This window comes from Argiope bruennichi, chromosome 2 (assembly GCF_947563725.1).
Source record: "Argiope bruennichi chromosome 2, qqArgBrue1.1, whole genome shotgun sequence".
In the NCBI taxonomy this organism is placed as follows: Eukaryota; Metazoa; Arthropoda; class Arachnida; order Araneae; family Araneidae; genus Argiope; species Argiope bruennichi.
In genome coordinates this window covers 137,506,336-137,532,922 of record NC_079152.1, presented here as the reverse complement: position 1 = coordinate 137,532,922, position 26,587 = coordinate 137,506,336, and the positions used below count along the sequence as shown (strand labels likewise).

Sequence of the window (26,587 nt, the reverse complement as noted above, 5' to 3'; positions counted from 1 at the left end):
TCTTGTTCATACTTGGAACGGAAACAATACAGTAGGTCACTACGGCGAAACTGGTAGGAATAAAGAAAAGTGAAAACTCAATAAAACTGCGGCCGCATCAATCTTATAAAACACTTATATGTGTCAGCCGCTTATCTGGCTGTCTTTAACTCAACCCCACGCAGTTGACCACGAAAAAGAGATAATTTCTCTTTTTCTGCGAAAGGAATTCCGCCAACGCATTTGTCAACGAGTTTATTTTCACTGCATTTTGCTTTTTCTTTTTAGTGATTTGATGCGTCGTTAAAAATAATGACTCGTTATTATTTCTGACCGAAACTGGAGGGTGTCTGTATTGAGATGTAAACTCTCGTTTTTGAAAATGACCGGATGTTTTGAATGAGAGGATAAATCCCTATTCTTGTCCTGAAATGCTAAAATTTCCAAGCTTTGTCCCGATTTTAATTAAAATAATCCATATAGACGCTTTTTTACTTATAATTAAACGAATCATATTAAATTTAGAATACCCGAATTTAATTTTATTTGAATCCAGAAATGATGCTTTACTTTTGAACTTTTCCCGCCATACTGTGGTTTTAATGTTTAGTTTAATAGTATAGTTATGCAAAATGCATATGCATTTTGGAATATGCATATTTCCACTGGCTAATTAGGTACAGAATTTGCATTAGGTACACACCTGCAATCGGCCAAGGTAGCATACCCAATTTCAATTTCTTGATTGTTATATTCTTGAGTTATTTTGCTCACGTGCACATGGGCTGATAATCAAATACAGAATCCACCCTCTGTTATGACCCCATTGTCATCATACAAGAATTGACAATCAATCCGTACCATATACATGGGTAGACAATCCATTTTTACTATGCACACGAATAGACAATCAATATGTACCATATACCCGAATAGGCAGGCAGTCCGTTTACGGATTTGATACAAATTATCAATTCAACAATTTCATAGTTATCTTTTAATTCTATTTTAACCTAGAACTACCAAGGACGTTTCATTTTTAAGTTATCGTGTTAACATACGTAAAGATAGATGGACAGGCTTCCCGTTGGCGGACATAATTCAAAATTAGATAGAAATTTTTAATTTTGATGTTAAGACCTTATACTAATCTGTCGAATTTATTTCATGTTCTTATAATCGCGATACAGACAGATATAATTCTAAAAATTGTTTTTTTTTTCCAAAGAGGTCTAAAGTGTAGGGATTCATCAAAATCTGGATGTGTCATTTTTCTACAATTAAAATACTTCTTATTCGTATTCGTATTTTTTCCCAATTTTTATTCAACACTTTTGGCGATCATCTGGTTCGTCCATATAATTAGTAATAAAATTCTAAAATTGTTTTCAGTAGTCCTTATTGTACTTTGCACCAATAATTTGAAATTAAAATGATCCGGCGAAAGTAATTTTCAATGTATATAATATAATATAAATATATTTACTAAACCACTGATAACGATTAAGACGTGTAAAACATGTTATGTCCTGACTGTTTCTTTCTTTCGCTACGCCACTCGGTTTCTAGCTCAATTTGCAGAAAAGGTGGATTCGGTTTATAATTTGAAACGAAACTAAAGATTTGATATGAAATCTCACAAAAAGCCACATGTTATGAAGTTTGATATCATTATCAGATCAATAAAGAAATTCAATTTTCATTTAAAAAAACTATGTTGTGATAGTAAATGAACCACCGAATGGGCCTTCATCTCTCATCTTCTGTGTATTTTTTTTTTTTTTCCCTTTTGCATTTCGTGTGGAGTAGCGTAAAACTTTCTCTTTGAATGACCTGGCTCATTAAAACAAAATATTGAAATGCTTAAAACATCTTGAAATACTTAAGTCAGTAGAAAGAAAAAATATTTGTACTTAAAATAGTATGAAACTGATTTTAAAAATAATTTTTAATAATTTACTTTAAAATGGTATAAGTGCTATAATTCTGCGATACGCATTCCCACCATCCAATTTAATATCTATCTGTGCCAAATTCGGAAGCAGTAGGTTCAGCAGGCTACTCTGTAGATTTCCAACAGACGTTCGGACTTATTAGTTTTGGAAAAGAAAGTACAGGTACACGAGGCTAGAATATTAAATAGGCAATTATCTAGGAGTCCCCTCCAACTTTGAAAAGCTGGACATTTTTAAAAAAAAAATGTTTTAATTTTTGTGCTTTTAATGGATTTACTAGCTCCGTGTACTCGATTTTATTCATTCAATATCAATAAGTGTTTAAATTTAATCACTGAACATAATTTTAAAGATTTTTTTAAACAAATGTTCCTAATATAAATTTACAATTTTTCAGAACTATTGAAACAAACTAAAATATCTGTCATTAAATAATTTATTTTTTAACTTATTAAAAAATATATAGATTATAAATATAGTTTAGAAGTTAATACATATTTCTGACATTCGTTACATAATATTAGAAATTCTAATTATCTGAGTAACGTTTCAATTATTAATCATATCTTTCCTTGCTTTTTATTTCTATGCAAGCTTTCCGCCTTCCTCTTTAAGAAAGAATCTGAATTAAAAAAAAAAATATTGACCTAATTACCTCGTAACCTTTCGGAAATACCGTTCCATGTCCAACCTCCGAATTCCTTCTACGGTAATGAAACAGCTGCGGATAGACTGTTGCTTCATTTCTTTTCATTAATATTACAAATGTATGGTTTCTTTTCTGTATGGTTTTTGAATTTATTTGAAATTTATTGAAAAAATATTCATGACGATGGAATAATTTAAATAAAATCACTACATCGAATAAATTTTTATGCAATTACTTTTCAGCTTTGGAGAGCAGCTGGTTCGCCGATTTTGATTATATTTAGTTTCAGTTTAATCGCTTAAAATAATTTCAAGTCCATGATTCCGTTAAATTGTCAAACATTGGAGCCGCGTTATTTTAATTGTTTTATATACGTTCTGCTCATTGTGAACCTTTGTAATGGAGATGAGTCTCCTGACATCACAGCACTATTGAAAACGTTCATGTCCGGTTCATCTATTTTCTAACTTTCGTGGTCTTACAACTTCACTCGTTTATTTGTCTTGTAATATGCGTAGATATTAAACAGAATCATTATTCTTTAGCTTTCCACTATGGAAGACAATTTCAAGATTAAATATTTGATGAAACTATGAAAACGGTTTGAATTTCAAGTTGATAATGTAATTGATTGTTGGAGAATAGGTAAAAAATTTATTTTAAAAAAGTGCCAAAATTCAGGAAAAATTTGCAAGGCAATTAAATAAATGTCATTAAAAAGACAAATTTTTAAATTCTGAAATGGTGTAAAATTCATTTTTGTTCAATAATGTTTTTCGTTTGTTTCCGTGGGGAAACGCTAAAATTCAGCATAATTTTTATTCATTAAAATTCCAATCGAAATTTCAACAATATCGCTTCGAGACACACACTTTATTCTCCAAGGAATAGATAGCCTAAATTCAAACGCTCGGACTTTAAGATCGCAACACGCACATGTTATACATACGGGCAACCAATGTATAACCAAGGTTTTCTGCTAGTAAAACCACAAACCGAATTTCATGCATCTAACTTGTTTCGTTTTTTGACTTATCGTGTTTCCATCTTAGAAACTGACATACAAATATTATATTGAAAGATGTTGTCTAAAATAGAGTTTGATGGAAGGTTTATATACTCGCAGAACTTATGAGCTATATAATTCTTTCGGACTCATGGTAACCCGAAACTTATATATTCAATTGAATATAAGTTCTTCTTTATTATAACTCTTTCGTTTTTTTGTTGCATGAAAAAATAAAAAGCTAATTAAACCTGGGTAAATATAAATCATTATAGGTGCTAAAATTCTGTTGGATAGGTCATAATGAATAGTCTCATTTAAAAGATTTTTAAAAAAATTCCCTTTGCATGGATACGATGGACGTTAAGAATGTGACATTAATGGCATTTTGGTTTTAATCTCTTATTGACGAATACAGTTATGGTTAGTACTAAAAAAAAAAATCAGATTTATTTTCAGGGAACAAAAGAGTTTATGTAAATTGCACGCACGCACGCACACACACACGCACGCACACACGCACACGCACATACACACACACACACACACACACACACACGCACACAATTGCTTGCTGTTTATTTATTATTTTTATGCTTTAACACCATACTCATTTCTCTTCATTTCAAAAAGTACAAAAGGAAATAATGATAAATCGATCAGTAATATTTTTATGACATTCCACGCGCATGAAATTTTTAGTAACTCGATTAAAGCTTTTTAAAATATATATTATTTTTATTTGTATCAACAGAATTCCTGAATAAAAGTGCAACTATTGTATATGTTGAAAATTTTGCGAATATCCGAAAAATATTTAGACCTATAAAATTTCAAATAATCGTAGTTTTAATTTCAGTCATACGTAACTGGCAAATTACATGCACTGAAAAGATATCAGAAACAAGAAATATATGTTTTGTTTTAAAGTTATAAACACTTTGGAACAATGTAATATCTTCATAACCTTTGTAACTTTTCAAATGAATTAAAATTTGTAATGCATCCAAACGAATTTATAAACATTTTTTTTAAGAACGTTATTCTAAAAATATAAGTAAAATCTCGATTTAAAAAAAGAAATTGAAAAATCGTTTTAATTTTGAATTGTATCTTTTAATTAAAGTTTTCAGTAGTTAAGATACATTTTAAATTTTTCAGGAATTTTATCATTGCTTATTATGTTAATTCGAATTCATTCCAGAAGACTATCCAAAGCTTCAGCTTAAGCTTTATCAAAGAAACGCTTCTTTAGAAAAGTAAGTCCATTGTATCCTTAAAACTTTAATTGGCGAAAGTGATGGATGATAAGTTCTTTGACGTTCATGTCATGTATATATTTTTCTCCCTTTCTATCTATCGTCTGCTTACTCACGCAAATCACAAGAGACCCCCTAATCTATGAAGCAGACGAACAACGATACCATCTGTGTGGTTTCGGATTACAACAGGAACCCTGCCACCATCTCGCTGCGTGCCTATTAGGTTGAAGCCTTACTCCGTGCTGTCAATTCAATTTCACCGACATGTAATGGAGAGTAGGAAAGGGGCAAAAAAATTAGAAAAATAAAAAGTTCGTGACGCCACGTTTCTTGATTCAATTACTGAAGTCACGGTTCATTCATGAGTCTGCAACTGTGAAATATATATATATATATATATATATATATATATATATATATATATATATGTGTGTGTGTGTGTGTACTTTACGTGACATTAATTTGGATTTTTAATTATGGTATCCACTTTTTAGTTTATTTCGCTAAAAGCATAGAATTACCGCTATCTTGCAGAAAGGATGGTTTCGGTTGATACAGATAAGATGATATCAGCAGTTATAAAGTTGTTTTGTTGTATGATTAGAGGATCAAGGGCATTTCAGAAAGGGGAAATGCAACAGAAGAAATATCGATTTGAAAATTCCAATGATTGAGATTAACAGTTCAAGCATCATTAGAATTTTATCACATTGAAACTTAATTAATCGAATTAGGAATTACTGTTAGTTCAGCTGTTGGAGATAGAATTAATTATATTTCAATATATTTTCAAAGAGAGCTTTTCGTGAGATATCTCAGACAATTCTATTTTTTTTTAACAATTATTTGAAGCAGCGTTATGATAGATTTTAGTCATTACATGAACACATGAAAAAATTCAAGAATAGCCAAGAGAATTTCTTGAGTAAAGTCGGATCATATGCTTTCTTTAGTGGACTATGTCAGCTTTGTTCATGACAAACTTAAGTTTTTCACACGTCTGAAGTGTCAAAGTGGAATATTCGTATTTTAAAACTTATAAAATGAAATTAATCCACGAAATTCTCATGGTCTCTTAGTTGAATGACTGTGATAGTATATTGCTGAAACAATAGTATATTCCTGTATTCGGATACATGAATACAGAGAAGTTAAAAAAGTTAATGCGATTTTTTAATAATTTAATTTAATTTAATTTTTGGTTTTAATTCTTAATTAATTTTTAGATTTTAATTCTATTTGCAATTTATCCTTTATAAACTAGAGATTTCATGAAAAAGGATGCACGCAGTCACAAAGCAGGCCCATTCCACGGTAATGTATGTGACAATCGGACTAAAAGATATGCATAAATATCTGATAAATTTATGTACAAATGTAGTGAAAGTCAAAAATTTAATTTTGTTAGACAATTAAAAAAGAGTTTTAATAAATGGTAATGAAAAATATATTTGTATTTAAATTTTGAGAGACCTTTTAAAATTTTTTTTAGATAGTCACGTATGTGACAAAAATTGGAACTGTGATTTGATAACACCAACTTTCTTTAAAAAAATCAGTGAATTATATGCATGAAACGTGCTTAAAAAAAGTTTCCCATAAGAAAAAGGTTTAATGAAGACAAACTAATAAATGCATTAAATATTTCTTTAATTTTTCAATTAAAAAAAAAATGTAACTTTACAGGTCATGTATGTGACAAGTAGTCATGTATGTGACATCGTTCAATTTCACATAACTGCATTTTGAAATATTACAGTATTGCGACCGTTAATTATAGGTGTTGGCAATACTCTAATTATGTCATCCCGCTGAATAACTCCTATATCATTCTCTTGATAAATGAAGTTGCATACGGATACCTGCTTTAGGAAAATAACATTGATTTCGGTGTTATCTAATGCAGACACCTGTGCTACATAAGGCTTCCAGGACTTTTTTCCAAACACTTTTACAAGTAAAAACTTGCCAAGTGAAATATATGCAGAAGTGTGATTTTGTGCAAGTAATGGAGTTCTTTTCAAACACTGTTCTGTATTTTTACAAAAGCATAGCTCTTGCACAGTTGTATCCAAATTTTGCTGACTTGTAAATAAACAAATGTGTTCATCCAAACATTTAATTATGTGGGCTTTTTTAATTCCTGGAACATCCTTAGCTAAATTCCAATCAATTTGAGTTTTATCTATATCCTTTTGCAGCATAGGAATGACAGTGATATTTTGTACTACTTTTGCAGCAACTGTAGCAAAATCAACTGCATTCTGTACTATAGCTCTTCTTGCCTTTACTTCCGCATAGACTCGGGACTTTGCAGTACCTCCTATCCCATCAACAACTCCCTTTCCATGGGAAGTTGCTGAATATTTCCATTCGAAACTAGAAAAATGCTTTTGTGTTTTGAATAAAATAAAGAGGAAGTAACAAATAAATTTGTTTTTAAACTCGCTGGATGGTCCATCGCTCCAAATTATTAATTTTGGTTTATTTGCCTGAAATTTAATAATTTCCAAAAGCTTCAAAATGAAAGCAGACACAGATAGCTTAGATTTATCTTTAGTATCACTTACAATAAGATAACTCTGTGTTTTATGATTCTTTTCAAATAATGCAGCTGTAAACAAAGTTACGTTTTCCCGGCTCCATAGTGCAGACTGTATTTCACTTTGCCACTCACATGAATAACTCATAGCAAAATCTACTTGCAATACAACAGTATTGCTTTGCTTTATATCAGATTGAAAGGCAGCAGCTTGGATTCGTTTAATTTTTACATGCTGCTTAAAACTTTGAAAATTTTCTAAAACATTATCAGTTAATTCAGCTATGCAACCTTCATTGGTTTCTTTATAGAAGCGCTTATTTTCTGACTTAACCCATTGGTGCCATTGTACATTAGAAGCATTATTTAATCCTTTTTTGCCAATAAAATCTAAAAGCAATTTTCCAGCATTACATTTATCACATTTTGTTTCCCAACACTTTGATTCCAAGTCTGAATTGCACAGCACTTCTTTCCAAAAATCATTGTTATAATCAATATTTAATCCTTTTAACAAAAGAATGAAATTCTCATGACTCTTGCATTTACACTGATCACTAGGTGTGTCTTTAAGAAGAAGAACATTTTTAGGTCTTAAACTGCAAAATTTTGAATATCCAATATTAATGCTTGGATTTTCTTCCTTAAACAAAGCATGTGCTTCTTTCATATACATTGTAAGAAAATGTTTACGAACACGTTTTTTAATGCCATTTTCCCAAATTATCATTTCATCATGCATTCCTGGAGCAGTGTAGACTATGTCTGCTCGGCACAAGAAGTCTGCCACAAGTTCTTTGTTTTGATTATTATCACTGATATTGGACTCTCTTTCCTTTTGCAGTTTTAAACCTACCTTTTCCACTAAATTGCTGACTACAGCCATTCGTTTTCGAGGTGAGGTTGGTAAGGCTTTCAAAGTTTTTTTAACTGCTTTGCCAAGTGTCTGGGGAACTGTATAAGGAGAACATTCTGGGGTAGTCGCAATAGAAGAATTCAAACTTGAAATTTTTGTAGAATTACTTATCTTTTTGGCTGCTCTGCATTTCCTCTGCCTTTCTCTAGCTGCTTGCTTTTGTTTCTTTTTCTCCTTTTTTGTCATAGTTGCTGCTTTTAAATCTCTTATTTTTTTCTGCCTTAGCTTTTCTTTCTCTTTAAAATCAGGATCATTTCTTTTTTTCTCATAATATCTCTTTTGTTTAGTAGCATTTTTTATTCTTTGTTCATCATCCATATTTTAAGCTTAAAATAGCAAAATAAGACTAAGATGCTTAAAGATAGCAAAATCTGACTTGCAGCATACTTCAAACACAGTGTGCTGTGAACCTTTGCTTAAAAACAAACATTAGGTTATAGCTGGAGAAGTAAAGGAATGTACTGCCATCTGGTGAGATGAATTTAAAATAACTGCTTTGGATTTTATAATTCAATGTCACATACATAACTGCTTGAAGTCACATACCTGACCATTGAAAATTATAAATTAATTATAATATTTTTTAAATTTTTAAATGCAGTTTCATCAAATAGTATGATTATATTTAGAAAATAAAAATTTAGAACTTTCTATTAATTTAATGATGCAAAAAATAAAAAAAAAGTTTTAATGGTCATGTATGTGACACTCCACAATCTTCATTAGCTTTGATTGTTAAAACAAAGCCAAAATAGACATTAATTTGTAATTTTTTGATATAGTATTACTAAAAACATATTAACAATTGAAAATTAAAATTCTATAGGCACCTTATGAAAGGTGAAATAATTATAGAAACCTTTAAAAAATATAATAATGAAACAGGCCATTTACAAATTCTCAGCCAAGGTTTTAAAAAATGCAATTTTTGATGAGATCTAATATTTTTACACAAAAATCAAGTCAACAACAAGCAAAATCAGATATTTTTCATTAAAATTATGTGTTATAACCATGATAATAGATTAAAAAAAAATTTGCCCCTTGGTTTCAAAATCCATGGAATGGGCCAGCAGGTGTGCACTTTAATATATTTCAAGTCATAGTTTTGCAATTTCCAAAAAATGCGACACGAAATTTATTCTGGAGGATATTAGTTATTGTTTTGAGTTATAATTTTAAATATAACTAGCAATTAGCACAATCTTCATTATTTTTATTTTTAAACTTATTTTATTTTCTATCAATATAATTTATATAATAATTTATGCGTTTTTAGAGTTTGCAATTTCGTTAGCTTCTTAGAAGGTTGAAACGATAAGTTTACTTATATTTTAAAGAACTTTTTGGATATTTTGAATTACTTTTCACAAATCGAGCACTTATATTTTTAATTATTCACCAATGAAAGAGCTTTCAAAATATGAAAGATTTAGATATAAAATTCTATTAAAAAAAACAAATCTCTTGGGAAAATTGCTAAAATAGTCGGGAGAAATTCATTTTCGATTTTTAAAACGTTGAAAATGGAAGAGAGTATTCGAAGCAGCCAAGAGCAAGACAATTATTCGTATTCTCGAATTGACAGATTCGGATGTTTGTAAAGTATGAAAAGTTAAAGAAAATAACGCCAATGAGCATGCAAAAATTAGCATCTTGTGTAAAAGCAAATTTTCAAAATCATGCAGTCTTGACACAATTCTTCATGAATTACGAAAGGCAGGTTTTCATAAGCAAACACCATTCGTAAGGAAAATTTCTAGCATTAAAAGAATGCTTTGGGAAGCAATGTGAAAAGAATTGCTAATGTTGGAATTATGCGCCTTTTTTCGTATGAAATCAATGGACTGATTTTTGATGAATTTTTGTTTTTCAGATGAACATAAAAAATTTGGAAAAAAGCAAACAACGGCAGAGTTGGAAACAATGATGAGGAATTGCTCAGTATTATTTTTTGGGGTTGTGTAGCAGCTTCTGGAGAATTTAATTGTAATTGAAAAAAGGAATAGATACAGCATTTTGAATATTTTGAAAAGTAATTTTTCGTCAAAGCACCTTCATGTATAGTCTTGGTCAATAGAGCAATATCCAACCTATCCTTTACTATTCATCATCATTTCCTCACATTCTTTCTTCATCGGACTGGATCTAAGATAAATTAAGAGCTGTGCAATGAACTTTACTGGGAAACTTCCTTAATTTGGATGCCCCTCAAAAGTTTCAAGCACCATTGGAAAGATTAGACAAGTGTTTATGAACAAAAATATCCTCACTATACTTAATACTTGAAATGTTTTCAAGAAGTGATCATTTTTTTTTCACGTGCGTCATCATGTGCTAAAGACGTCTTTGTAAATCAAATGTAATGAGCCTATATTCGATAGTTAAAATTCTTAACACTTTTGTTTGGTTGTATGCCAAAAATGAGGTTTCGTTTACTTGACACAAGAAAACGGCGCGCGTAACAAGATAAGAGATATTCATCCCAAGAAAAGATCCGTTTATATCTAACTATTCGAAATCTAAATTAGTCTTTTTTTAAATATTATTAGTTTTTAAAAGTTTGGGTCCGCTGCCACAGGCGGGGGTGGCACCATGAAGGAAGGGTGACAGTTTTATGACCACATCTGTGAAGATCATCCGGTCGTTAGACTGGTCTTAGACAATAAACTCACTTTTAGAAGTCATATTAACAATAGTAAAATGGAGCTCTGGACTAAAGTTCACCTCATTATCCCAATCATTGGCACTTCACTCCCGCCGTAGTTTTACAGTTTCTTATCTTTCATTTATTTATTTAGTTTTTGCATTCTACATCGTATGAGGGAAAAAAACATTAAAGACGCCTGACATTGTTTTTAAAGTATCAACAAATTATTTTCCATTTCCCTCTTAAGAACGTGTCCTAAATAAAGGGTATCTCAAAATTAATACAAGATTTGATTTTGCCATCAATTGTGCAGTAAAGCGTAGGGAACCCTATTAAAAACCATTTTACAGTTGATAGTTTAGGGTTAGTAAAAATGGAGCGTTACCCGATAGAACAATGTGTTAACGAACGATTCAAATTAAATTTTTAAAAAACACATACAGTTTTTTTATTTAAATTTTTATATTTTATTGAATTGTAAAGTACACAGGATAGGGTTACGTATGGAATAGCACATAGGGCAAATGGTCACCACGGCTTTGGTGCGCATACGCATTTATATGTCGAAATTTCCCATTTCCATTTTGTATAAATGCGGCTGAATTTCGTTGATACAGCGTTGAATTTCCTCCTTCTATGCGTACATGCTTGTGGGCTTGTTGGCATAGACCTATGATTTCAAATAACCCCATAAAAAGAAATCCAATGAAGTTAAATCACACGATCAAGGGGGCCAATTCTCAAATTTTCGAACTGTGGCCGCCAGACTTTCATTATTCTTGAAATATTGTTCAATAATGAAAACATGTTTTTCTATCTTGTAACTCTCCATTTTTACTAATTATAAACTATTAGCTATCAAATGATATTTTTTTAATAGGGTTGCCAACAATTTACTGCACGAATGGTGGCAAATTGAAATCTTGCGTTAATTTTGGGGCACCCTTTACAAGTGGAAGTCTGTTTATGATACTTTTTATAGCCCTTTTAGAAACCAAATATAGTCCTTTAAATATTTTTAAACATATCCATTCAAAAGAAATATCAAGTTTCCTTCATAAACCCTTCTTCATTCTACTCAAAACAGATTCTTTCAGCAATCCGGTCACACCCATAACAACAGCAGCAGAAAACAACGTTTTGATCCAGCGGAGCAACGTACCTTATGCAACAATGAGAAACAACCCGGCTCTCTATTACACCGAGATGCGGTTTTGGAAAAGGATCTCGAGGTTTATTTATAGCCGAGATGATCGAGACCGGCGGCTGCGAGGATGTAGTCGTACTGAGGGAACGACATGCATAAAAGTGGCAGCAGACTAAATGTGCTAGGTAGGCGAAAAACCCCTCTGCTACTTCCGCCTGAAAGAGTGGAGGTTAAATTTAGAAGGGAGACCCGTTAAGGCACCAGCGACGACAGACAGTCATTACACTCCTTTCATTCAGTTGGATTATCGTTTTCGAGTGTTTTATTGGACAGTGTAAATAGGATGGAGCTAATGAAGCGGCATCTTTGATTGGCTCGCTCTTGAACTCAGTAAGCCTGACGTAGGGTGAAATCAAATTGAAAGAAATACCATTTAAAGAAAACTTGGACTTAATGAGGAATACAGCCCTGTCTATTTCGTATTAATTTTGCATGTGGATAAATTAAAAAATAAATAAATAAAAGAATACAACAAGGTTCGGCTTAATTAGATGGTTGTAAAGTAATTCATTTCAATTAGATGGCTGTAAAGCATAGAGCTCAATGTCTGTGTTTGCTAAAATTCTACTTTTTAAAAGTTGTACCGAATCTTAAGTCAACTAAGCGCGTTTTAAAAGATAAAAGTAGTTCCTTGTTACAAATGAGCTACAAGATAAACACGTTGATATTTTTAATTTTGGAATCTTTTTAAATGACTCCTGGCATTTTATTAATCTGCATTGACAGAATTTGGAGACAAAACTATTGTCAAGCATTTTTATAAACAACCAATATTTAACATTTGGATTCATTTATCTTCCTGAATTCCGTCTTAACTTTTGGATGTAATGATGGATTTTGGTAGTAGGAAGCTACAACGCAAAATTGTTTTGAGACCTCTCTTCCTGTTTAATGTATAAATTCTTCCATTCATTCATTATAAATTCGAATTCCATTCATTCATTCAGTATAAGTTCATTGATTTAGTATTACAATGTACGTTTAATACATTTTGGTGCCCTTTATCAGGATATCGAAGTACAAAGGGAGAACCTTTTAAACTCTTGCAATAAACGGCCACTGTTACAAATAAGAACATATAGTCGGCTAATGAGATAAAAATATCCTAAGATTAAATTTCTTAATCTTACGCGAGTACAGTTAAAAATTTGATTGCAATGTTAAATATAAAAAACTCTCATATAAAGAGAGCGTTTCTTGATGTACAACTCCTCTGTTCTACTACGATTTCAAAAGCCTTTAAAATTGTTTATTGTAAAAAAAAGATTTTTTTTTCTTTTTTGTGTACTAATTATGAGAAAAAGTGTTGTAATTGTTAAAAATTTCGATCTAGATTCTTTGATTAATCCCCACGTTTAATATTTCATAGAGCTCGAAAACCACAATCTTGTAATGATATTTGTGTGCATGTGTTTTTTTTGTGTGTGTATATCCACTGTTTATAATCTAATTCAAAACCAAAACATGTTGAGAGGTGAAATTTATAATGTGGTCTTAACAAAATAAATAAATAAAATTTCAAGTTTGTGTCAAATTTCAAATTAAATCTGTCAAAGGCATTGCAATTTTAACAAAATTTCATTGCCATTCATTTGCCAGAGGAAAATATTAAATACATTTTTATTTATTATACTTAGTTGAACGCATCTTTCAATTCGTATTCGGTGAAATATTATTTACATTTCTAATTATTGCTTTGTTCCCACATTTGCTTGAAAATACTATCCTGTAATACTCCTTTGGTATCGCTTCGGAGATAATGGGTGACATACGCTTTATACATAACATATATAACATATAAAAACATATATAATATATTTTCTTACACAAACAATGTGCACGGGAATTGACTGCGATCGCAAATACTCATTTCGGCTGTCAATCAAAGTAGTTATTTGTCTTTTAAGGAATTGAACTGCCGAATGCGAATTAGAAAAACCTTATAAATAATTAAACAGCTTTTGGTTATTTATAAGGAAGCCAAAGTGCGTTAAAAATGAAATGCGTTTATTTTTGTGAGCAGCGTTGTAAGTATAATTTAAAAAATTCGGAAATTTGCAATCCGTCAAGTTTTTTTTTTCACACAAAAATTCTTCGGTAATAAATTAAAGTATGATTTTTCTCAAATATTCTAATATGGAGTGAATTCCATTGATTACCTTTCATCCAAAAAATATTTTAAGTTACGAAATAAAAACAGCAGTGACAAATCATCAGTGTATGTGCTATCTTCGATTCTTTTTGAGGATTTTTTTTTTCTGATTTTTCTACAGAGAACACTTTGCTTCATGATACACCGTTACTGTGATTTCAAAATGTAAGTTATAAATGGCCCCTTTAAGTAAAACTGTTAGAAAAATTGGAGGCAGAGAGGACTTCGATAAGTTCTTAACGCGATACTTGTCTTTTATGCTGCTGTAACAATAAAGATGTAGCTTTCATTATAAATACATTGTTATTTTTATGAAACTATGGAGCTATTTTTTGAAAACATTCTCAATAAGAGGTCCGCCATTTGTAGGTAGTATTATTCCCTTTCATTTTGAGTTTTGAATTTATTTAAAAATGCATTTGGATTTGTTTGTTTTATTTACGTCTCATTTTGAAACGACACAAGGATTATATCAGGATCCATTCCGAAATTTTTAATTGTTGAAATGTCATTTAAAGGGTGCATTCAGTATGATTTGCTTAATTTTATTTAACTGTAAATACATGCATAAGCTTTTTATTGAGATATTTTTTTAGAGAAATTTTAACAAAGCATTCCCCCCCCCCCAAAAAAAAAAACTTGAGATACCAACGTGATAGGATATAATAAATAGATCATATGAGATAGAATTTTCAAAAAAAAAAACAAACAAAAACAATTAAGTTGAGTATTGAATAACTCCTTTAAAAAGAATTTATGGAGTTAACTTAAATTCATTCTCAAATTTCAAACATGCCATTACGTATGATTCAGAAACTGAATGAAGTTTGATAAAAATATGTGAAATATGAGCAAACTTATAAAGTATTGAAAAAGCGTAGTTCATTCATTTTAGTATTTTCAAACACCTGAAGAAGACAAACATTTTGTTCCAAACTGAAAGAAAATCTAAACTAGGTGTACTTTTATTTTAAGATAAAAGTAGAAGTTTTAAAATAATAATGAATTCATTCCGATTAGAAATTAAAATCGGATATTAATTTTTAATATGCCAATAAAAATTGAACTTTGATTACATATGTGCTTAATTGTAAGACACGCATAGGTCTTGTTTTTTATATCCACATTTTGATATTTCTATTGCATTTTTGTATATAATGTATATATTTTTAAATTTATAGTATTCTAAATTTTGTTTGGAATTATTTACGTTTTTTTAAAATTGTGATAAGTTTAAGTTTTAAAAATATGAAATGGATTTGAAAATCAGGTAGTTGCACTTCAAGGTTATAAATAAATGCATAAATAAAACTCTAGTTCAGTTTAAAACGAATATTGCATAGCTTTCAGTTCTTTATTAATTTCATATAATTATGAGGTGAGTTCTTCTTTATTGATAATTTAGATCCAAATCCAAATTTCCTTCATTCCAAAATTCAACTTTCATGCAAAAAGAAATGATCATCAAAAAAATAATCTACATGGACTCAAAATCGGGGTGGTTGATCTTTGTTAACATGCGTAACATGAATTCATTAACTGCCCCATTCTTCATTTAAGGATTTTGGAATTTTTCGTACATCACTCGACATCGAAAATATATTTGGTAAGCTTGAGAGTTTAGTTTCCTTCTGTATATATCAGCCAATATTGTGTGTAGTGAAAAGTGTATATTCTGTGCTTCGTTTCTGTACAACAAGCAAACAAATTTGAAATTCTGTATAATGTACGAAACCGAATTGCCATATTTGAAGCATTATATTCTTGGTTTCTTTTTTTAATTTTATAATGAAATACCGTACATAAATATCTAACCAAGAGATTTTAGTTACGGTCTGTTTCTTATTTAGTATTATATTTTCTATTGATCATTTTATAACAATATTCTTTTTCAAAAGAATATATATAATTTATCCAGCCAAAAATTTCAAAAAGCAGTTAATGGGTTATGGGCAGTTTGTCTCTTTCAAGAAAAATAGCATAATTTTATTTTGATATGAAAACTAGTTTTAGAAGGTATTTCACTGAGTTATGTTGAAATATTTTATTTCTAGAGTAAAGAATGGATCCAGTTGAAAATTCAAGAAATGTATCCCGCCATGACAGATATTGGTACCAACCTTCGAGAAGTGACAGATCTGTATCAGCAACACGAAAAAGTACTAGAAAAATTGCAGGTAAGATTTTAATGAGAAAAATATTTTTAAAAATTTCAAAATTATGATGCAAATAAAAGCATAAGATGAATGTTTCTAAATGGCTGAGTGATTGACAAGAAAATGAAAATTTGTATTTTTGGGGAAAATACAATTATTTGTTTATGTTATGCGTATTAATGCACCGGCATAAAAATGCTTCGATTTTAACCCCTTTACACAATCTGGGCGACATAATTTATTTCATGTTCATTGCCTTCTAGGAGACGTCAAGAACTTTCTACGGCGAATGCCGAGAATCGTATATTAATATTATATATACATTGCCCATTTTAGATGCACTGTCCGTCAACTTTATAACATCAACCTGATTAAAGTTATATAACAATGCAAATTTCAGAAATAAAAATCTTGTTCCTAAGCCTTCAGATGTTCAGTTGAGCAAAATTAAGTAGTACTTTTCGGACGTACAAAATTTGGTTCTATTTGTATCTCAAAGGGTTTACTGTAAAACTTATATATCTGTATAACAATCATAATTTAAACATTGTTCAAGATTTCACAACCTAAGTTGCGATTTAAATATCCAAAAACTCTTTTTCTTAAAAAGAAAAAATCTTTATTTGATATAAAATAGCTCAAAATACACTTTTGAATGATATTTAAATAACAATATATTATTAATAATGCTATCAGACAGATAAGCCGTTATTGCTTTAGGTAAAAGAAGGGCTATTAAAAGATAAAGAGTGGCTAATCAGGATACATCATTTTCAGTTGCTCCGGATGTTGAAATATTCAATTAAATATGTCTATGTATAACAAATGATGATTGGATTAGATACATTGTGAAACCGTTTTATGCAAGACAGAGATTAGAATTAAGACAAAGTCAATTGTATAATATATATATATATATATTGTTACAAACCTGTAATTTTGCTTCCCAGCAAGACGAATAGTGTCATCCTAAGAAAGACCGTTGTACGATCTATCCTGTGTGTGCTGAGCGGGTGCCGTGTCAATGAACTCAGAGGTTGGCGATTAACTTGGCGATCATTTGGCGACTTGGCGTTGAATTTGGCGAGTTAGGCGACTAAATGGATAATACCAGAAAGTTCGAGAAGCTTCACGATCCATCCAGTAATAACGAGGATACATTCAGATACGCCCTGATTGGTCTGAAGATTTAGCCCCGCCTCCCGAAGCTATAAAAGACGGGCACTCGGAAACTGCAGGGAAGAAGTTGTGGTGTAGATCGTCAGAGAAGTTGGTGGATCGGAAAAAGTTGTGTGTGTGTGAGAGGAGTCGGAGTCGCCGACAACTAAGAGAAATTAGAGGACGAGACAGCAAGAAAGTTGCTGAACTATAGCAATTAAATGTGCTGTGCTATTACAATTGATTAGCGGTATTTGTTGTAGAAGAAAATAATTTTGTAACAATATATATATATATATATATATATATATATATATATATATATATATATATATATATATATATATATATATATATATATATATATATATATATATATATATATATATATATATATATATATATATATATATATATATATATAAGAAACTGTTCATGGCAAAATTTTACAGAAGCGAAAATTTTCTTAGAGTCCGAGCGATAGATATTAATAATTCTTTCAAAATCTTGGAGTGGAAAGGCGTGCCACACATGACGAGATGCTTTTGTCAGAGAACTGCCAACAGCGTGCCACACGCATCATCAGGCTATTTTCACAGAAGTAAAAAGGATGTTCGCGACCGGTCGACTGAGACTGTTTGCTGAAGCACAGTCTTTGGTTGAGAATTAATTCATTTAGAAGATATAAATCTTTTTCCAATTTTATCGGTACTTTGTGTGACTTCGCTGCGACTGTTTTGGCACGCGCACCTGTGAATTTCTTGCCACCCCAAGTGGTTAAAAAGATAGTTTATAACTCTTATGACAACAGTCGCTGACTCGAATATATTAAAATGTTGTTCTGAAAATTGAACCTAAAATCTGCCTTTGGGACTTACATCAAAGAAATATAGCAATTTTGCGCGTATCTTTCCAATCACATCTTTGCTTCCTAAATGGCTGTTCGTGGCATCTTTCGGGTTTTAATCCAAGAAAATTAGAAAATACATCGAAATTAAGTTCCATATATAACTCGTTTGTAAAATATTCAATAACTAATGGACTAAGAAAAGCATACTTTTTTTCATAACATAAAATGTGCATTCATTACTATATATTTATGGACCATTTCTGAATACTCCTTGAAGACTGAAGACTCTCACTATAGCGATTGCATAAGCAATTGTAAAAAGTGGTCACAACGGAAAATCAAGATTTTGTGATCACTAAATTTATTACAAATCTTTCTGACATATATAATTCCGCATGTAGTATCTGCAAATTATTAGTAAAGACAATCAGCTTAGAAAGTGTTCTGAAAAATGAGGATATCTTCCTTCATTTCAATTTGGGATCTCCTAATTAACTAAATTCTTTAAATTTTAATCTGTTGTACAGCTGTCATATATTTGTTTTGATATTGAAAAAGTATTTATGTAGGATTTTTTATCTGTGCTATTTCTAGTCCCCCGCCCCCCCCCCCAAAAAAAAGCTTATTTTCATTCTTTTAAAAATAAAGTTTGTTAAATGCTGCAGAGTTGGAACGCTTATTGAATTGTATCAATCGTATTGCACTTGTAATTATTTCATCTCCTTTTCCGTCTGTTTCTGGATACTTCTGATGTGAGTACTGGAGTTATGAAAATTAATATAAAAATATCACATTAAAAAGACTTCACATTTGTTTCTCGAATTCTTCATGCACTATTGGGTAGTAGATTAACATATCAACTATAGAATATCTGGACTTGATTTTTAAATTTGATATGATGACGAGAAACTAAGAATTATGAAAAATTTGGTGCCAAGTTCCAAACTTTAGCTCTTTTTTAATTAGCAATGTTTTCCTCATAATCTTAAGAATTCAAACGTTTGTATTTAGCTCAGAAGTTCAGAAGAAAGATTAAAAACAGTTATAGGCGATGCGAATTTCAACTCAAATGTGTAAGCTAATAATTTATAATAACATGAAGGTCGAAGCTTCTGTTTTCTTAATTCGCAGAAAGATTCCTTCTGTTCAGAACTACTTTGCACCGAACTAAGTAATTGAAATATGTGTTTTCTTTGTATTTGGATACAGTGCCACTTAGCAGCGGAAGAAGATTAAAATTTTTCATTACACCGAAGAAATGAAAGAACAGATTTTTGGGTGGAGCAGGTCGTTCTATTTTTTTTATGGGGTTATCATTCATTCCATTTTTCTCTTCTTCTTTATATAACGTGTTATTACAAGTCCAATGGAGGAGTTTGATCTCCAAACAAACAGACAAACAAAAAACAGAAGCATAAAATTGAAATGTTCTTGGCTACTTAAGTGGAGTAACAAGCTATTGCTAGTGGATTGTTTCCACTTCTATCAGCTTCGTTAAGTGCTTGTTGTTCTGTACCACTAGACTCATTTGAGAAAGGTCCTTGAAAGGAATTATATCATTCGTTTACACCTCATTAGGGAAGGAAGGATTAGATGCAATTTCTTTTAACTGCAGCGGCGGAAAGAGCAGCTGAACAAAGCCTTCTTTTTTAAAGTTCACGCTTACGAAAGGGAAGAGATAAACTATTTAGATGAAAAATGATATTATGGTTTTTCTTATTTGATAAAAATAAAATTAGCCTCTTGGTGAATTAGAATTTTCTATAACTGTGATTATTTTCATATCATAATGACGATTATGATAGAGATCTTGAAAATGTGATACCGAAAATAATAACAAAAAAGCTTAAATCAATGAGAACGGAATACTTGAATTCAGTAGGTTAAACGTTCATGCACTATCGCAATTCATATTGTTTTTTTTATTATTGTTCATTACAAAAACAATTTATTTTACAAACATTTACTATTTATCCTTATTTGCATACGAAATGTGTAAACAGTAAGTCAATTTATTTAACTTCGAGATTAAGAAGTATTTTTTAATAATTTGCCTGTATGTTAACATAATAATTCAAAAGTGGAAAACAGATGGCCGAATAAAATTTAATACGCGGCCACTTCACTAAAGTTTTAGATAGTTATAAAAATTTAGATGAAATGTGTCAACAGCTACCAGGCTTGTCTGTCCAACCACATACTTATGAATACGATTTCTACAAAACGCTGATTACTAGACCAATGGAATTTGGCATATTGTTTTGTCACCAAAAATGATTAACTTCAACTCATTTTTAGCAAAATCCGTCACTTGTCTGTCAGTTTGTCTATTTCTGAGTATGTGACTCAAAAACGTAATAGCTGAAATAAATGAGATCTTAATGCAAAATTATATGTTTCTTTAGTCGTTATATTTCATTTTTAATATTTAATTATTACAGTTTTGCAATATATTTGATGACTTTCCAATTCTAAATTATTTTTTAACATTTTTTTTTTCATTTTATAACTGAGTAAGATTTGTTTAATATGCAATCCATGCCTGCGTTGTATCATAGTCCTTATATATATATAAACACTTATTAACTGAAACATGCTGCGACTAGTTATACAGCATGTCGTTGCATTTAACAATATATTTATAATATATATATGTATATATATATATATATAAACACTTATTAACTGAAACATGCTGCGACTAGTTATACAGCATGTCGTTGCATTTAACAATATATTTATAATATATATATGTATATATATATATTTAATTTATCCGTTTTTTTTTCTAAATTATAACCAATTTGGACCTTTAGGTTGAATTATTTTGAGAATAGCATTAACAGCAGGTCATGATTTTATAGGCATTTGGGGTATACCATGCCTTTATTTTTATTTAAGATTTCAGTACTTAACTATATAACAAAAAAATTTTGTTGGACCGAAAATTGTAAATCTGTAAATTCATTTCCCAAAGTAGTACGGCATTTTGTCGTGCTGTAAATCAGTTGAATGAATCGATGACCTTGGTAGCTTTCAAATGAGAATACATTTTAATAGAAGAGAAAATGTTTCTATCTATTGCTTTATTTTGATTTGTTTCTATTGTTTCGATGTTTTATTCAATTTTAATGCAGAAAATATGAGAAAAATTGACAACATTTGATCCATTTTTTTTTGCAGACAAAACAGAGTCCTGTAGAGGAACTCCTACGACAAGCAGACGACTTGATTTCCACCCAGAAACCGAGGGGGGAAGTCTACTCTGCGATGGCCGAAAATTTAGGATTGGCATGGAAAGATCTTAATGCTCAGTTGGAACAAAGGAGGCAAATATTAGAACAAGCAGTGGCATTCTATACCAAAGCAGAAGAGGTAAGATAAGTTACACTTTCAAATTATTGTATACCACAACTAAGACTGTAATTGATATTTATTTTGACTGCAAGGTACGAATGTATTTCCCTAAGATGTTGAATGGATACAGGAACGTCTCCACTGAAGTATCAAGACGTACGCTTGTACTAACGCACAAGAGTCTCCTTCCTCAATTGAGCTTGAAGTCATATGATACTTTGAGGGTTTGTAAAAATTACAGCCGTCCTAGATACATAATCATCGATGTTTCGTTTCCATCATAAACAAGCCCAAAATACATCTTGCACTGATAATGGTAGTTCGTCTTATATTATGTCATTCGCTTTGCGATGTTTCTGCGATGATTGTCGTATGAACGCTGTACCTTGAGGGTCATAATTCCTTCAGTGGAATACTATAGGTAGAGCACTGATATCATGGAAAATAAAAGTTTCGACAATTTATTAACCTAGTGTATCGAGTTCCAATTTCATTATATAATCAAATTCAGTTAATTTTTGTCAAATATCCATTATTAAATCTTTATAGATCATGAATCCAAGAAGCAGCAAGTTTTTCCCCTCCCTTTCACTATTAATTGTAATATTAATAGTAAATCAGTATATACTGCTGTGTTATGACTTTCGACTTTTAATGTATTGTCTTGCGGTGTATGTGCCGCACATTTAATGTTACGTTGATTCCATATGAAAAGAGTGTCTTTGTGTTTAAAAAAAATCTATTTACAGGTTTATAAGATTAATTAAGATAATTCTAATCATCATTTTGGAAAAAAGAAAAGAGAAATATCTGATATTTTCCATATTAATTCGTAATTAATAGAAATTAAAATATATAAATATTTATAAATTAACAAATATGATTTCCATAAATCATTATCATATATACCATTTTTGATTCAAAACAGTTGTAGTATTTATATATGACATTAGAGATATGTCTTTGTGACAAATAGGTAAAATGCAAAAGTATTTAAAATTGCACTTTCTTTTAGGATAAATTTGCAAGCATTTATTTTAACTACAAATACAAATTTGACTGTGCTCAGAGAGATGCGAATTTCTATGTAATGGCTTCATTAAAAAATAAGATATTTTAAACACTTTGTTTTCCGATGTTTTAGTCTTTAAGCTAGAATGAATTAAGTCTTTTAAAATTCTTAAATTTCTTCTAGTCTCTAAATTCTTCTCTTAATCAATTAAATCGTTTGAAATTCTAGAATCAAATATGAGAATTTTATGATGATATCTAATGGTTTACATATTATTTTTTCAGTTTTCGGATGCCTTAGAAGTTGTCAAGAAAAGTGTCACAGAAACATTCCTGCCCAACACTGTTGAATCGACGACATCCATCTTAAATCGAATAGTCGAAGAAAGAAAAAGTGCGTCACTTTGAAATTATATACCTTTTTTGTTGCTAATTTAGTTTTCTTTTCAAACGGTGATATCTTGAAATTTATTACGAATGACTGCATGCTTACGTCATTTCTCTTAGAAGAAGAAACAAATATAAAAATGGAATCATAAGAAAGAAATTGAATAGAACTGAAAAGAAATAGTTTAAATTAACATAACGATAAAAGATAAAAAATTAAAAAGGGTAAATTTGTTCTTAAAATCCCAGAAAGTAATAATGTGAATGAATGTCCAACTATTTAAGTCAAAGTAGAAATTTTAAATTTCATGATTAAAACAGTTGTAGTTTCTAAAAAAATCAAAATCCTGATTATGCTCTGATCTCAAATGAAAATGATATTTAATCTAAGATCATTAGTATTAATGTTGTACAATTCTCAAAGGATTTGTACAGAGAGAGGGAAACGGTCTGAAACCAATCTTCTTCAAGTTGAAAAAAACTTGGCATGATTGTTTATTTATATGCATGTGTATTTACTTTTTGATTTCTGGCAACCCATCCACATCTAAGTTTCTTAAAAAGAAAGTATGCATTTCCGTTCTTCGAAAGGAACACTTCCAGATTTAACTTATTGACAAAAAATACTGGAGTGTCTTTTTTTTTTTTGTAATGTACGTGCAACCATTGTTTGAAAGCGTGTCTAAACGCTTACTGAAAATAATAGCTCGTAACAAAGATCTCCAAACATAATTTTTAAACAGGTCATTAGGAAAGGACAAAACTTATATTGCATTTATCTTCTTAAAATAGTAATTCTGAATATGTAACCTTTCTTATCTGAAGTTAAATTCACATTCGCTATTAAGATGCTTGTATTTATTTCCACAATTCGTCTGAGAATTTATTCGATGAAAAACTATGTAGCCACACTTTTATTTCTGAAACCTCTTTATATAGCAAATTGATGGTGGGATAGCATTTATATTGTAAATATTTTGCGTAACAAAGGCCTCATGTGAGCATGGGTTATTTAAAAAATGTATACATTTTGATTAAATCCGCATCATGGACTCCATTTATATATATAAAAAATCTGTTTATAGTTTTATATATTTGTTCTATATGTTCATAAATTTAGGGAAAATGTATAATGAGTTCGCTATTTTTTTATGTAATGCATTTACTTTGAATTACTATATGCCTCACAGACATTGGAGCATGGTGATGACATGTGAGATCTGGCTATGTATCGTATTCATCTGAAAGAAAGAAAATTCAACAGAATCGTAAAGCTCTTACTGCCCGTAACCTCAGGCATGAGTAATTCATAGTAGTATAGTGGATAAATTTACTTCTAACGAATCTTATCAGAAGACCTTTGCGAATCTACTAGCAGTTCCGATCTAATGCTTTTAAAAGCCATAGATCTCAAATTGATTTTCTATCAAAAAGTTTTTTGTGGGGATGGCTGGTAAGATAGCTACTCATCGAAGATTGTTAAGCAAATTAGGAACGGGGTGACAGATGGAAGAACTTTATTCTTTTCTTCAGTATAACCATAAAAGCAATAATCGGAAGTTTAGTTTTAAAAATAGGGAACAAGCATAACGAATCAAATCTTTCGTTTTCCAGATGTCCTGTCTTCCTCTATGCGCCTTTTAACAGAGGGTCAGTTATTGCTGGAGCGGTTATGCGAAGTGGCTACTCACAGCATGGGAGATTCCAGGCCTCAGCACATGCAACACGCTGCCCGGCAGACGGCCTCCGCCGTCGAAATCCACATGGAATCCCTGCAGGACAGATGGAGGCAGCTCGAGAGTCTGTGGAACCAGAGGAAGTTGCTGCTGGAGCAATGTCTGCAGAGGTGTCGGTTAGAACTGCAAATGAGAGAGGTTAAAAAATATCCATTTTTATATTTATGATTATTTAAATGTGGAAAGTTTTATTTTTCCTTTAACTTTGTTTCACATCGAGGGAAAAGGGTACATCTGATTTTAAAAAGTCTCATTTCTTTTGTTTTCCCAAGACATTTTTTTTTCTTTATTTGCAGGTTGAGAATTGGCTTCACACAAGAGGTACCGAATTCGTCAATGAACACAATCTCGGCGATTCCTTAGCATGTTCAGAGATCCTTTCCCACGAACACCAAAAGGTTGAAAACGAATGTAAGGTAAGAAAAGTTTCACAACGAAAAATTTGATCTCTTTTATCCTTCGGAAAATATTAAGTATTTCATTCTAAGTGTAAGTAGGCCTTTACTTTACCTTTCAGCACTTAAATAATTATTGCTGATTAACATTCTTTTCTTCTTATTTATTCCTTCAAAGGGAAATAAATGTATCTGAAATTCGATGCAACTTTTGAGAGAAAAATGCAATGCGGAATCATGCTCAAACCCATGCTTCCTATGCTCAAAATAAAATATAACTATGTTGACTTTATTGATTTAAAGAGAATAAATAATTATGAAACAAATAAAATTGGAAATGTGTGAAATTTGTGGATTCATTTAAGAAAAAAATTATCAGATCTTTATAAATTAAATTTAGTTTAAAGATAGTGAAAATTGTCTCCGCGACGCTTGTGTATTGTTAACCGCATGACAATAGTGAACAAAGCTACGAAAGAGCCTATTAGTCTTGAAATCATTTTCCAGACAAATTGAAACAATTTGTCATAGAGCTACAATGACAGTCACAAAATCACTTGCCGAATTTCATATATTTAGATAATTGCGTTTTTGAGATACCTGGTTGTGAAAGTACAGACCGATTTATGGCCAATCCAAATTTCGTTCCGAATTCGATAGGTATTTACACTTTAGATGTTAACTCTGTGTACCAAATTTTATCTACTTAGCTCTCGTTGTCATTTAGTTGTCGCGTTAACATATTCGGACACTCAGAAGGATATATTTCTTCGGAATGGATTTCATTCAAAGCGTGATGAACATCTCCAAATTTAGAGTATGCTATACCAAATTTCATCCGTCTAGCTCAAAGCGCGTTTGAGTTATTGTGTTCACAGATAGACAGACAAAATTCTAAAAATGTGATTATGAATTCTGTGAAATAAAATTCTTTTTAGATTCGAAGAGATTTAAAACTTGTAGATACGTCAGAATTTTGAGTTTGACGATTCATTTTTGACCATTTCAATCATTTTTCCTTTTAATCTTCATATACGCGAAAGTAAAAATATAATTATAGAACTAAGAAGATATAGAAAAAAAAAGTCCGAATAATGGAATGACTTAAAGCAGCTGTGGAAATATGAGAACTGTAACAACCAAAATTTAATAAATTATATGCCGATTGTACAAAATTTGTGTTGTTCGACAATGATAACTGATAGATAGAAAAACCTCA

At 30.7% G+C, this 26,587-nt stretch overlaps 1 protein-coding gene across 1 annotated transcript in view; it reads left to right on the top strand.

Moving 5' to 3' along the window:
* Positions 1 to 26,587, top strand: part of LOC129962354 (titin-like) — a 308,547-nt gene that overhangs the window by 11,059 nt on the left and 270,901 nt on the right. The window contains 5 exon segments of the mRNA XM_056076101.1: positions 16,373 to 16,495; positions 21,666 to 21,857; positions 23,136 to 23,244; positions 24,852 to 25,111; positions 25,270 to 25,389. Of these exon segments, the coding sequence (XP_055932076.1) occupies positions 16,373 to 16,495; positions 21,666 to 21,857; positions 23,136 to 23,244; positions 24,852 to 25,111; positions 25,270 to 25,389 (804 nt within the window).